The sequence below is a fragment of the Centrocercus urophasianus genome, unplaced genomic scaffold (genome assembly GCF_019232065.1).
Source record: "Centrocercus urophasianus isolate 14NV4802_14NV808 unplaced genomic scaffold, USGS_Curo_1.0 seq_18, whole genome shotgun sequence".
Taxonomy (NCBI): Eukaryota; Metazoa; Chordata; class Aves; order Galliformes; family Phasianidae; genus Centrocercus; species Centrocercus urophasianus.
The window spans coordinates 6660563-6674875 of NW_024884733.1; the positions used below are offsets into that span (position 1 = coordinate 6660563).

General features: G+C 59.8%; 2 protein-coding genes across 5 annotated transcripts; both read left to right on the top strand.

Annotated features, from left to right (window-relative positions):
- The first annotated feature begins 538 nt into the window (after positions 1–538).
- UAP1 (UDP-N-acetylglucosamine pyrophosphorylase 1) lies at positions 539–5641 on the top strand. Its single transcript, XM_042819504.1, has 10 exons — positions 539–836; positions 916–1120; positions 1291–1466; positions 1749–1921; positions 2243–2436; positions 2545–2688; positions 2783–2971; positions 3210–3257; positions 4592–4658; positions 4733–5641. Exons 1-10 carry the CDS (start codon positions 539–541, stop codon positions 4823–4825), a joined length of 1587 nt encoding a protein of 528 aa, XP_042675438.1. The 3' UTR covers positions 4826–5641.
- A 610-nt stretch (positions 5642–6251) lies between these two features.
- DDR2 (discoidin domain receptor tyrosine kinase 2) lies at positions 6252–14256 on the top strand. 4 transcript variants are annotated; one of them, XM_042819558.1, is made up of 17 exons: positions 6252–6327; positions 8270–8370; positions 8950–9052; positions 9152–9383; positions 9457–9604; positions 9672–9777; positions 9879–10062; positions 10129–10372; positions 10661–10723; positions 10900–11030; positions 11349–11559; positions 11689–11912; positions 12031–12167; positions 12398–12589; positions 12669–12903; positions 13161–13310; positions 13759–14256. In XM_042819558.1, the coding sequence occupies exons 2-17, from the start codon at positions 8280–8282 to the stop codon at positions 13894–13896; spliced, it is 2589 nt and encodes an 862-aa protein (XP_042675492.1). In that variant the 5' UTR covers positions 6252–6327; positions 8270–8279; the 3' UTR covers positions 13897–14256. The 4 variants fall into 4 exon arrangements, with proteins under 4 accessions (XP_042675492.1, XP_042675490.1, XP_042675491.1 ...); XM_042819556.1 differs by lacking the exon at positions 6252–6327 and having other exon boundaries at positions 7277–8370; XM_042819557.1 differs by lacking the exon at positions 6252–6327 and having other exon boundaries at positions 7277–8370; positions 12675–12903.
- Positions 14257–14313: the final 57 nt, after the last annotated feature.

The following is a 14313-nucleotide window of genomic DNA, read 5'->3' on the forward strand; positions in this document are numbered from 1 at the left end:
ACCGCGCCGGATTTGCGGCTCCCTGCGGGAGCGGTGCCTCACGGCTGCCCGTAAGCGGGGGCTGAGGGCCAGGCCGCGTTGCGCAACCGCCCCGTCCTCACGGCGGCTCCTCGGCGAGGGGGCGCGGCCCCTGCGAAATGACGCGCGTGGCGCCACGAGCTGCTGTGAGCGCGGCCGGTGAGGCCGGCTGCCTGCGGGACGGCCCCGCTTTCCGCTGGGTCCGCACTGGGTCTCCGTGCGCTCGGAGCGGGCCGCCCTCCCGGGGCCGCGCGGCTTTCTTCCCGCTGGGCCCGCACGCTCCGCCGACGTGGCGCCCGTTGCCATGGCGGCCCGTCGCTCCCGCCCCCCACCCCTCTATCGCTGCTCTCATTGGCCGAGGTTCGGGGGGCTGCGCGTGACCCCGGCTCCGATTGGCGGCATCACGAGGCGGGCGGGCCAGTGAGGACGCGCGGGGCGGTTCCGCCTCCGCCCGCCATTGGCTGCGCGGCGGCGGAGGCTATAAAAGGGGCGGCCGGCGGCGGCGGCGCCGTGCGGAGGGATGGAGGCGGCGGGCGAGGGGGACGTGGCGGGGCTGCGGCGGCGGCTGGCGGCGGGCGGGCAGGACCACGTGCTGCGCTTCTGGCCGGAGCTGGGCGCGGCGGAGCGCCGGGCGCTGGCGGCCGAGCTGAGCGCCATGGACGTGGCCGAGATCAACCGCTTCTTCCGCCGGGCGCGGGGCGGCGGCGCCGGCGGAACGGTGGCGGCGGGGCCGGACGCGCGGCTGGAGCCGGTACCGCGGGACGTGCTGGGCAGCGCCTCCCGCGACCGCCGCCTGCTGCCGGGCTGGGAGAGCCGCGGTAGGTGCGGGGAGCGACGGGGCGCGGAGCGGGGCCGGCGTGCGGAGCTCCACGCATATCCCATCCCTCCCGTGCGCAGGGCTGGCGGAGATCGCGGCGGGGCGAGTGGGCGCGCTGCTGCTGGCCGGAGGGCAGGGCACCCGTCTGGGCGTCCCCTACCCCAAGGGCATGTGCGACGTGGGGCTGCCCTCCCGAAAGAGCCTCTTCCACCTGCAGGCCCAGCGCCTGCGGCGGCTGCAGCAGCTCGCGGAGGAGCGGCACGGCACGGCGTGCAGCATCCCCTGGTGAGCGATCCGGGGCTGCCGTGGGCCGGTGTGCTCCCGTGTGGGTCGGTGCGTTCCCTGGGCTGACGCTTCCCTGCAGGCTGACGTATTGTGGGTGATGCCCGCTGTATTGGCTTGGCTCTGTAAGTCCCTCGTGGAGTGAGGATGCCAGACCCCATGTTCCCCCACAGGTACATCATGACGAGCGGGCGGACCATGGAGTCCACCAAGGAGTTCTTCCAGAAGCATCGCTACTTTGGCCTGAAGAAGGAGAACGTCATCTTCTTCCAGCAGGGCATGCTGCCCGCCCTGGGCTTCGATGGGAAGATCCTGCTGGAGGAGAAGGGCAAGGTCGCCATGGCGCCAGGTCCGTGGCTGGGAGCAGGTGCAAGGGGTTCAGTGCTGCACCCCGGCCTGTCCCCCACTCCCCTAGCCGGGCTCCCCACCGTCAGCCAGCCCAGCCCCTCCCGTGGGAGCAGGCAGTGGCTGTGCCGTGACGTGTGTGAATGACACAGGCTGGGAGGTGCCGGCTTGGCAGGAGGGCTGGGGTGGGGTGTAACGGGGCTGGGAAGCCTCCGAGCCCGCTTCTTGGTCATGCCGAGGAGGAGGGCCCAAAATGGCTGTGCCCAATGCTCCTTCCCCACCCCAGATGGCAATGGGGGTCTGTACCGGGCACTGGGGGTGCACGGCATCGTGGATGACATGGAGCGGAGGGGTGTGCAGAGCGTCCATGTCTACTGTGTGGACAACATACTGGTGAAGGTGGCTGATCCCAGGTTCATCGGGTTCTGCCTGGAGAAGGGAGCGGACTGCGGGGCTAAGGTATGGTTCTCAGGCTGCCCCTACCCTGGCTTCCCCAGCCCCGTTCCAGCTATGACATCCTGGACACACATGCAGTGGGTGCAGCTAACACTGAGCACAGCTCCACGTGTCAGCTGCGGGATGTTGCACACCCAAAGCTTTGCTCAAAGGCTGGATTAACAGCAAAAGGTGCTGAGCATTTGTGTTTGCTTTGGGCTCGGCTCTGGCAAACAGACAGTAGATCTCACTGACCTTGGTGCTGTTGGAGCTGGGAAGGGAAAGCGGTCCCTCCCTCTGGCTGGCAGGAGGAGAAAGTAAACCCGGATGCCCTTCTCCGGGCAGGTGGTGGAGAAGACCAACCCCACGGAGCCAGTCGGCGTGGTGTGCCGTGTGGATGGTGTCTACCAGGTGGTGGAGTACAGTGAAATCTCCCTGGACACCGCGCAGAAGCGGGGCCCAGATGGGCGGCTGCTTTTCAATGCTGGCAACATCGCCAACCACTACTTCACCACCTCCTTCCTGAAAGATGTTGTCAAGTACGGGCTCAGCTTCATATTTTGGACCCGGTCCTCCAGATGAGATGAGCCGTGGCTGGCGTGGTGTCCCCGTGCCTGCCTTAGGCTCGCTCTCTTGGCCCCTTGCAGCACCTACGAGCCGCAGCTGCAGCACCATGTTGCTGAGAAGAAGATCCCACATGTGGATATTGAAACGGGGCAGCTGATCCAGCCTGAGAAGCCCAATGGGATCAAGATGGAGAAGTTTGTCTTTGACATCTTCCAGTTCTCAAAGTATGGCTGTCTGTCCCTGGGCCACGGGTAGGGATGTGTCCTTGGGATGCCCCAAGAGCAGACCCGACCCTCCATGTCCTATTCTTCTCCCCAGGAAGTTTGTGGTGTACGAGGTTCTGCGTGAGGATGAGTTCTCTCCTCTGAAGAATGCAGACAGCCAGAACGGCAAGGACAACCCCACCACGGCACGGCACGCCCTGATGTCCCTGCACCACCGCTGGGTGCTCAACGCAGGGGGACACTTCGTGGACGAGAATGGCACACGCCTCCCTGCCATCCCCCGGTGAGCTTCTGCTTCCCTGGAAGAGCAGAGCCTCCTCCATCCCCCTGGGCTGGCTGTAGGACATCGGGCAGCCCCCAACCTTCCTGGTGCCGGTTCTCCTGCACTCAGCGCTGCTGCCAGCAGACTGCAGCACCCCTTGGCCAAGAGACTGCTGCCGCTGGTTGGAGATGGCACTGAGCAGAGCGAGTCGGGTGTCCGGCTTTCCCATCCTTCTTAACCCTTCTTTGTTCCCACGTAGCATCACAAACGGAAGGTCAGATGCCACTCCAGCTGATGTCAATGACAAGTAACTATACATGCCACCGGGCTGCATGGTGGCGGGGCTGGGTGTAGGTACTAACGGGCTGCAGGCGGAGCGAGGTGACCAGGTACTAACAGGGGCTCGGGCGCATGCTGCCTGCAGGCATGTCTTGCTGTAGGAGAGTGGTGGCGCACTTCCTTCCTGGTGCTCCTTTCCGCAGAGGCTTTGGGAAAAGGTGAAGGGTTCTGTGCTGCTGTGGTGAGCTGGTCCCTGCCATGGTGGTGGGGAGCAGCCCCAGGACATGGGAGGTGACTGATGTTTCCCAAGATCTGCCCGACACCCAGCAGTCGCTTGCTGGAATGGGATGAAAGGCATTGCACACCCTGAGCAGGCTTTGATGTAGTACGTGTTGGCCATAGTGGGGATGGCCAGCTGTGCTCGGGAACTCCAGCTGTTGGGCTCAGGATTCAAGCTGACATCAGCAGAGCCGATAGCGAAAGGGACATGTAGGTGCCCCATCCCTGGAGGCATTCATGGCCAGGCTGGATGTGGCTCTGGGCAGCCTGGTCTAGTGGTTGGCAACCCTGCATGTAGCAGTAGCGTTGAAACTAGATGATCATTGTGGTCCTTTTCAACTCAGACCATTCTATGATTTACAAGCATGGGAAGCATAGAGAGGTGTTAAAATTATTGCTCTAATAGCAGCATGCTCTGCAGGCACGGAGATATCTGTGCTCCAGGCACTGGGCTTATCTCAGAAGGATGCATAGGGTTGGAGGGCACTCCCACTGCTTGCGTTCCATCCCCTTCATAGACACTGCACTGCTGCCTTTTGATGGATGCACTCGTGTACTTGGTTTCTAATTCAGAACTCTGGGTGCTGCCAGGCTTATAGATGCCATCGTGCAGTTAGAATGTAGGATAACAGCTGCAGATAGCGGCAGTTCCGCTTTTTTTTCTTCAATACTGAATGTTTTTTAATGCTACTTATTGATTAAAGCAGTCAGACCTAAAGGAGGACACAGGCACCAGGACCCCATGCGCTGCTGTGCCATCAGTGTCCAGGAAGGGGCATCCAGGGGTGTTCTTGCAGTGGCTGGGGCAATCCCCATGGCAGCAGGGTGCAGGAAAAGGGAGCGTCAGATGCAGTGGGGCAGAGGGCTGGGGGCATGGTGCTGCTGTAGTGCACACAGAGATTCTTCTTTAAACTGTGCCTTGAGTTCTCTTCTAGCTGCTGCCCCTATCTAAACCACAGCTCACGCCTACTTGGGGAGCACACAGTGCTTTGCTAACCGGGGGGCCATGTGCCAGCAGCCTGCCAGCACCAGCCCCCAGCCCCCAGTTGCCTGTGGGGGGCTGATAATGGGTTCTCTCTGCAGTCTGAAGGACGCCAGCGACGTGCCCATCCAGTGTGAGATCTCCCCCCTTGTCTCCTATGGTGGAGAGGTAAGTATGGCTCTGCCGTGGGGCAGTGCCCACCCTCCTCCCCCCGCCTAACAGGTTGCTTTCTGCTCCACTAGGGTCTGGAGGAGCTGGTGAAGGAGAGGGAGTTCCGTGCACCTTTGGTCATCGATGAGGACGGGACCCACGAGCTGGTGCACAACGGCATGTAGGCAGCGCTGGGACCCAGCCGTGCTTGGACATGCTGCAGCTGTGCCTGGCTCCGACGTGTTGTCTGCTTCTATTTATGTTTTAATTTAAAAACCAAACACTTGGTGGATGCCCCTGCTGTGAAGCACAGAGGCGGTGCTGCTCTTTGCACTGTGGGTGTGTATCTGTAGACCTGTACATACCAGTGCTCAGTGTACCTGCAGAGGGGTTTTATGGTACAGGGCTGGGGTTAACCCTGGATTTTTATTTTTCTTGAAGCAACGTGGCTATTTTTTTTATAGGATCCTTGTTGTGGCCCACCCCCTTTTTGCTCATACTTTGTACATTGCACAACTGGAATTGCCCCATTAAACCTCTGTGTCCTTCCTGGCTGCCACCTGGTGTTGTGCGGCGGTGACTGTGTGCCACTGTTGTTGCAGTCCCTCTGGGCACCAGGCTGGGGTGGCTGCAGGGTAGTCCTGGGGATGCCCGTGTCCCAAAAGAGAGTTTTCAGGGTGTGCTGGGGTACTGCAGGGAGGTGGGGGCTGCTGGTGTTTGCCTTGGCTGCTGGGCTGTTTGCACACCAACACTTCTGCATCGGGTCCTGGGATGGAGCAGTGCTGTCCGCTGCCAAGTTATGTGAGCGCTGACTCTGGGTAGCAGAAGGTGTGGGGTGGCTGTGCTGGCGGGCACGTAGGGGTGGTGGGCACAAGGGTAGCACTGCCCCCAGGGGGTTGCAGCACTGGGTCTGGCAATGGGAGACAAGGGGCTCCAGCATGTTGCCACAGCCTGACACTATTGCACAAAGCATGATTAAAACCCAATATTATTATTTTCTCCATGCTGTGTTGCATTGTCAGCCAACCACAGTGCCAAGCAGCTGCCTGGAAATGATGTCAGAGCCCTACTTCAGCACGCAGCCTGCAGAGCTGCCAGCTCCTGCTGTGCCCTGTGCAGGGTATGGGTGCCACGGGACCCCTGAGCCATGCGCTGCCCAGGGCCTGTAGTGAGGTGGCACCTACATATAACTAGAGTGGGGTCTCAGGGAACTGCTCCACCACCCACTCTGGGGAGCCCCATGGGTCCCCATAGGGCGCAGGAGGGTCGCAGCAAGGCCCCGCACACATCCCACTGCTGTGGGGTGAGTGCCGGAAAGGAGAGCTCTGCCTATTGCTTTAAGCTCCCTCCCCAACCACGGGTATTTTTTTATTTTTTCTCCCGCTCTATGAATGGGTTTTGCTGTAAATTATAGCTTTGCACACATTCCCTCGGGTCGAGGAAAATAACCTCCGCCGAAAAGCCAGCCCGGATTGGTGAGCGGCTCCCCCTCTCCGCTCCCTAATTGAAACCAAATGTGCGAGATGTAGGATTGTGGGATTTCTGGCCGGCTCCCAGGAATCCGCAGAATGTGAGCGGGCTCGCAGAGGCATCTTGCATCAGCCCGGGGAAGTTCGCTCCTCGCCTGGCTCCCGCCGCCCGGGCGAGGGGCGAGCAGCCCGCCTCCCACCATCCCTATCCTGCTCCGGTGAGTCCCTTGGGGTGAATGGGAGGTGTCCAGCCTCAGTCTGGGGGCTTCAGGAGGAAGAGGGGTCTGTGCTCTGTTTGGACGCTGTGTGTTGGGGCTGGGCGCGGAGCGTGTGTCTGGTGGCGGTGCTGAACGGCCGTGGTGCCCCGCTGTCTCTGTGGTCCCCATCCAGGCACACGTGTCCCCATGGCTGTGAGGGACACAGGGATGCCGCTTGGGTGCCCCCAAGCACCCTTTCCCAATCCCAGCGCTGGGGACCCGCTCGTGGCTCCCCATGCCAGGGCTGTGTGGCTGTGTGCCATGGAAGGGTGATGCCATGCGCAGTGGCGGGGCGATGCCATGCGCCATGGCGAGATGATGCCGCGTGGCTGTGTGCCGTGGCACGGAGCGGGAGGAGAGCTACAGCTTTCAGCTGCTGGGGGCCCGTTTGGGGTGCAGCGCCAAGGGCCACGTCTGCACCCACTGCCCCAGAGCTGTGCCGTTGGAGTCCCTCTGGGCAGCCACGGGGATGCGGCTGATACTCACATTGTGCCGCTGGGATGTCCCTGCTGAGCCTGTGGTTGGGGAGACATTGTGGATCCAGAAGACAGGGCTGCCCCTGGCCCAACCAAGGTCCAAAGCGACATTTTCTGTGAGGAAAGGGTCCCGGCATGCTGTGCTGTTCTGCATAGGCTGTGCTGGCGGTGCAGCATGCTGGGGGCTGTAGTGTCAGCTCCAGACCCCCACCCAAACACCACCAGCCCTGCGCTCGGCGCGTCATGGCCATTCTGGGGGAGATGGGATCCAGCTCCTGGCACAGCCTCTGTGCCTCCTTCCCCTGGAGCAGTGCGCTCAGAAAGCCCACAGGGTCATCACCAAGCTTCACTTGCTTTCATTTACTTTTTTTTGCTGCTAATTTCAGTAGAAGAAGAGGGGAAGAAAAAAAAAAAAAAAAGGAAAAATAAATAAATAAAACTGAAGCGGAAGAGGGAAGCTCAGAAGCAGCAGAAGGTGCCAGGGAGGAACTCCAAATACGCTGTGCAGTAAAAATTTCCAACGGTCAGAAAACTTCAGCAAAGCTGTTCAGACAGAGTGGTCACTTTTGTCAGAGTGGTGGAACAAAACCCATTTCCAGCTGCTCGGTACCTCTGCCTGTGCCACCGTCCTGCTGCTGCCCCTGGTGGGACCGCCAGCACTTTCTGTGTCTGCCCAAATAGAAACCCAGCGCCTTCAGAGACAGCAGCATCTGGTCCCCTGATGCTGACAGGGTTTACTCAGCCTGAAAGAATAGTGGGAAAAATGTCTGCAGATGTCCCTTGGAATGCAGAAGGAAATTGAGATTTTAGCGTTGGAGGAGTTGGCCATCACCACCGGGAGCCTTGCACTCGCCTGGAGCCGTGTGGTCAAAGCTCCAGGCTGGCAGCTCAGCCCGCTCCCTGCATTTTCCGAGCCGTCAGCAGGAAAAAGGGCAACAACATACGTGCTTTTCCAAAAGGGAGAGAAGAAAAGGGAAAGAAAGGATTGCTGTAAGTCAGGGGTTGTGTTTATGCTGCTGTGGAACTCTCCCTTAGCACACGGGCTGTGCTCGCTGCATCCTGCCTCTGTTCCAGCAGTGCCAAGCTCGGCTCTACCACGAGAACCATCTCAGTAAATACCCTATAAATCTCAGGCAATTACCTGTTATTATCTCTCGGAGCCAGAAGGCAAGGAAACTATGCTCTGCAATGTGATACTGCTGCCATACAAGATCAGGTTGTGCAATGCCTTGCTTTTATGGCCATTCCTGGTGCTTCTGCCTTTGGGTTCAGGACTGTGCCAGTCCTGAACTGGGCTGCTGGAGGCTTCATGTGGCTCTCATGGCCCTATTGGCATTGGGGTTATGGCATCGGGGTGCCTCTGATTGCAGGGGATGTTCAGTCCATCCCAGCAGCAGTGCTGTGACCCTCTGGTCGTGTCTCTGCAGGACTCTCGCCATGCCGGCCCTGCCCAGAGCTGCCCTGCTGCTGCTGCTACTGCTGCTGCTGCTGTGCAGCCTGCTGGCAGCCAGAGCCCAGGTCAACCCCGGTAAGTGGAAGCTGGGCAGCAGCCAGAGGCTACGGGGCTGGGGCACAGCCTCTGGTAGGGCCACGGGGTATGCCTGGCCCCCTCAGCCAGGTTTACAGTTTGGGAATTCAGTGGGCTGCCTTGCAGTGCGTGCCAAGTTGTGCAGGGAGGCACACACCACTCTGTGCCCACCCCTCCACATGAGACCACAGTGTGCTCCACTGGGGCTTGGCATTGCCCAGCTCTGCACTGCTCCATGCCCTCTGGTTGCGGGGGGGGCGCTGCGGGCTGGAGCTGGCAGAGAGATGGTAAACAGGGCCAGACAAGTGGCCTTTCAGCAGCACTCCTGGCAGCCAGGTGTGAAATAACAACCCCTTGGGAGTGGTGTGGATGTAGTGCTGCACAGGGGATGCAGCCCACCCGCCCATCCTGGTACTTTTCCACTCCCTTCGAGGCAGGCGGGTGGGTGAGCACCTGTCTTTGACCGATATGTAGGCCAGGGAGCAGCATGGCCAAGAGCAGGGGGCTGCAAGTGGAATTTGGGGTGAGTAGAGTCTGGATGGAGGCCTCTCCCACCAGTGCTTATGTGCTTTTTGGCAGCTGTGTGCCGGTACCCCCTGGGAATGTCAGGTGGGCACATCCCCGATGAGGACATCTCAGCCTCCAGCCAATGGTCTGAGTCCACGGCTGCCAAGTATGGACGGTGAGTGTGGTCATGGGCAGGGAGGGCTGAGAACGGCAGGATCTGCTGGGGCATGAGGTTGACAGTGGCCACCTCTGAGCCCTCCCCATGCCATCTCAGGCTGGACTCGGAGGAGGGTGATGGTGCCTGGTGCCCCGAGATCCCAGTAGAGCCTGACGACTTGAAGGAGTTCCTGCAGATCGACCTGCGTGCCCTGCACTTCATCACCCTGGTGGGCACCCAGGGCCGTCACGCTGGGGGGCACGGCAACGAGTTTGCCCCTATGTACAAGATCAACTACAGCCGGGATGGCACCCGCTGGATCTCTTGGCGGAACCGGCATGGGAAGCAGGTGAGGAGGCTGCAGGGCATGGCCCACCCCATGCCTCAGCACCTCGTTTTGCCCACTGGGTTCTGTCCCCTAGGTCCTGGATGGGAACTCCAACCCCTACGACATCGTCCTCAAGGACCTGGAGCCACCGCTCATTGCGCGCTTCGTCCGTTTCATCCCTGTCACCGACCACTCCATGAACGTGTGCCTGCGCGTGGAGCTGTACGGCTGTGCATGGCTTGGTGGGTGCCTGTCTGTCTGTCTGTCCATCCACCTACTGGGGCTGGGCTTACTGTCTCTTCCCCACAGACGGGCTGGTGTCCTACAGCGCTCCGGCCGGGCAGCAGCTCGTCCTACCCAGCGGTACCATCATTTACCTGAACGACTCTGTGTATGATGGGGCCTTCGGGTACAGGTGAGGACCAGAGTCTTGGGCAGGAATCAGAGGGTCTCATGGTAGAGCTCACCTGGTGGGAGTAAAGGTATGGCTCACAGAGTGCCCCTGTCCCACGCCAGCATGACGGAGGGCCTGGGCCAGCTGACAGATGGCGTGTCGGGGCTGGATGACTTCACACAGACCCACGAGTACCACGTGTGGCCAGGCTATGACTATGTGGGCTGGCGCAATGAGAGCACTGCCGGCGGCTACGTGGAGATCACCTTCGAGTTCGACCGCATCAGGAACTTCACCACAATGAAGGTCCGCATGCCCCGCGCTCCCTGTCCCTGTCCCCTCCGTGTGCCACGCTGACGGGTTGCTCCACAGGTGCACTGCAACAACATGTTCGCCAAAGGGGTGAAGATCTTCAAGGAGGTGCAGTGCTATTTCCGATCCGACGCCAGCGAGTGGGAGCCCAACGCCATCTCCTCGGTGCTGGTACTGGACGATGTCAACCCCAGTGCCCGCTTCGTCACCGTGCCCCTGCTGCACCGCATGGCCAGTGCCATCAAGTGCCAGTACTACTTTGCTGATACCTGGATGATGTTCAGCGAGATCACCTTCCAGTCGGGTACCACTGCCTCGCAGGGTCCTCCTGGGGCTCATGGGGAAAGCAGGGCTGCGGGGTGCTTGTTGTTCCTGTCCTTAGAACGGTTGGAAAAGACCTCTAAGATCAGCTAGTCCAACCACCCAAGTGTGCCAACTAAACCATGTCCTTCAGTGCCACATCTCAGATGCAGGTGGTTCTTGAACACCTCCACCCCGAGCAGCCTGTGCCAATGCCTCACCACTATTTCAGAGAAGGAATTTTTCCTAATATCCAACCCATCCTTGACAATCTTCTCTTCTCTCTTGCCAGATGCAGCCATGTACAACAACTCAGCAGTTCCCCCGGAGATGCCCATGGCCCCCACCACATACGGTAAGGCACCAAAAAGCAACTTGCACCAAACCTGGTGGAGGCAGGGGTCACCTTCTCTTGGGAAGATGCACAGAGGCTCCAAAAGGGGAAGATCTGCCTCATCCGATGGAGAAAAAGGTGGAGGGTTTGTCCCCTCACCCCAGTGTGACCAAGCGTGTATTGTCCCCTCCTGCCAGACCCCACACTCAAGATGGATGACAGCAACACACGCATCCTGATCGGGTGCCTGGTGGCAATCATCTTCATCCTGGTGGCCATCATAGTCATCATTCTGTGGCGGCAGTTCTGGCAGAAGATGCTGGAGAAGGTGAGTGCACATGGGACAGCTGCAGGGCCTCTATGCCACCCCCAGCTAGTTGAGGTGACCATTCCAAATGCTTCTCCATTGGGCCAGATGACAGAGGGGGACATGCTGAGGGGGTATGCAAGCACACGCACCCTCCCCAGTTCCACCATTATGGGACAGGACACAAGAGAGGGGCTCTGAGCATGGGCTCAGGGTTAGCCATGGCTGTGGTGACGGGATCTGTTGTTGGGACAGAGTGTACAGAGCCCAGGGGACCCCAGGGGATAGCATGCACCGGGATCCTATCCCAGCTCTTTCCTCCTTCACCCACTCCCACAGGCATCACGGAGGATGCTGGATGATGAGATGACCGTCAGCCTCTCCCTGCCCAGTGAATCCAGCATGTTCAACCACAATCGCTCCTCCTCCTCCAGCGAGCACGAGTCCAATTCCACCTATGACCGCATATTTCCCTTGGGTCCGGATTACCAGGAGCCCTCACGCCTGATTCGGAAGCTGCCTGAGTTCACGGCGGGTGAGGAGGATACAGGTAAGGAATGGGAGATCCTCCTGGACTCACTGCAGTGCTGCAGTGTGATGGGCATAGTGCTGGGTGGGATCTGCCCAATGTCCTGTGGGCTGCACGCCCATGGCAGGATCGTCCCCACTGTCTCCCCAGGCTGCAGTGGCCTTGTGAAGCCGTCCCCAGCCAGTGGCCCCGAGGGTGTCCCGCATTACGCCGAGGCTGAGATTGTGAACCTGCAGGGCGTCACGGGTGGCAACACTTACTCGGTGCCAGCCCTCACCATGGACCTGCTGTCTGGCAAGGATGTGGCTGTCGAGGAGTTCCCCAGGAAGCTGCTGACCTTCAAGGAGAAACTAGGAGAGGGCCAGTTTGGGGAGGTGAGCTGGAGCTGGCAGGCACAAAGCCTCCGTGGGCTGGGATAGATGGAGCTGGTCCTTGTGGTGACCAAAGGAGACCAGTGCTGGAGGTGATGCCTATTTGTGGCCCCTTTCCCAGGTTCATCTCTGTGAGGTGGAGGGGATGGAGAAGTTTGCAGACAAGGAATTCACCCTGGAGGGCTTGGATGCCAGCCCCAACTGCCCCGTTCTAGTGGCTGTGAAGATGCTGCGGGCCGATGCCAACAAGAATGCCAGGTACTGCTCTCATAGCACAGCCCCTAGTGGGACAACTGTACCCTCTGGGCAGTGTCCCCAGCTTCCAGCGCACTTATGTGCCACGGGTCCTTCCCATCCCCTGCCCACAGAGCTCCTCCCACACCGCCCCCAGGCCAAGGGGAGGGTCCCCCTGCCACGTCCTTTGATTATCCGGCACTTCACCCCACCGTGCTGGGGTGTCTGATTCCTGTGGTTTTTGTTTGGGAAAGGAATGATTTCCTGAAGGAAATCAAGATCATGTCACGGCTCAAGGACCCCAACATCATCCGACTGCTGGCAGTGTGCATCACGGACGACCCGCTGTGCATGATCACTGAGTACATGGAGAACGGTGACCTCAACCAGTTTCTGTCCCGCCATGAGGCACAGAGCCCTCCTGACGCCCAGGTGCCCACCATCAGGTAGTGCTGTGAGTGGGGGCACAGGGACGGTGGGGGACCTGGTGTCGCCCAGCCCCTCAGCCCTGCACGGTGTCCCCAGCTACAGCGACCTGCGCTTCATGGCCACCCAGATCGCCTCTGGCATGAAGTACCTGTCCTCCCTCAACTTCGTGCACCGTGACCTGGCAACGCGCAACTGCCTGGTGGGCAAGAGGTACACCATCAAGATCGCCGACTTCGGCATGAGCCGGAACCTCTACAGCGGGGACTACTACCGCATCCAGGGCCGCGCCGTGCTGCCCATCCGCTGGATGTCCTGGGAGAGCATCCTGCTGGTACGGCCAAGTGTCATGGGTCAGCCTGTGGGGTCTTCATCTTGGATGGGTCACACCCTGTGTCTGGTGGGTGGCCTTGGGAGACACAAGGGGAAAGAGATTCCTTTGGGAGATGGAATGAGAGCATTGCAGTCATGCGCTGTTCCCATGCTGGGCATGGAGCTGGGAGGTTCAGGAGGCTTTGATCTCCAGGCATTAGGAGCTGTGGAGCTGTAGGGTGTTGCACATCCCAATCCTGCTCTGCTTACCCCTGCCAGGGCAAATTCACCACGGCCAGTGATGTGTGGGCATTTGGCGTGACACTGTGGGAGACCTTCACGCTGTGCCGGGAGCAACCTTACTCACAGCTGTCTGATGAGCAGGTCATCGAGAACACCGGAGAGTTCTTCCGGGACCAGGGCCGGCAGGTAGGAATGGAACAGGCAGTGCTGGGTGGGAGCTGCAGGTCTGGGGAGAATAATAGAACCATAGAGTCATCAAGGTTGGAAAAGATCGCTAAGATCACGTTGTCCAACCATCAAACCATCAGGACGCTAAGGGGATGGATGGGGAGTTTGGCGGCTCTTTGCCATGAACACAAAGTCCTGGTGCATGGGGGAATTGGGCACCCTAGGGCCAGTATGGTGAGGCAGTGGCACAGGTTGCCTAGAGAATTGGTGGGTGCCCCGTCCCTGGAGACACCAAAGGTCAGGCAGGATGGGGCTCTGAGCATCTGGTGGAGCCGTGGGTGTCCCCTGTTCAGGGGAGTGGGACCAGATGGCCTACTAACTCAAACGATTCCGTGATTTTATGATTTTGCTGTTGTCCGTTGGTAATACATGGTGCTAAGTCTCTCTTTTTCCTTTTATTTTGAAGACGTACCTTCCCAAGCCTGCATTGTGCCCTGATTCTGTTTATAAGCTAATGCTGAGCTGCTGGAGACGGGACACTAAAGACCGTCCGTCCTTCCAGGACCTGCACCGCCAGCTGCAGGAGGCGGCCACCGAGGAGTGACCCTGTGCTCAGTGGGCACCACTTCCCAGGAGGAGAGCCCCAGTGCGGCAGGGGAGCACAGGGCAGCACGGCCCCGGGGCTCCGAGCTGGGAGCGCTGCGGGTTGGACAGAGGTTATTTATTGGGGACAGTGACTTTGTGGGCCCAGGACCACGTGCCTTAAGGGAAGCCATACGGTTCCTCACCGTGCACCATCAGACCCCTGCACGTGGGCAGGAGGAACTGTGGATTTCAGGGTGCACGGACCCCTCTGACTTTTTTTTACGCCCTTACTTCATCGCGGCACCATTTGCAGTACCCTATTGCTGAGGCATGTATATATTCAGTAGAAGCACCTGTATATACGGGAGAACCCGCTGAAGAGATGCTCCGTGTCCTGGTTTCCTTGGGGCTCCCGGGTGACACGTGGGTACGCGGC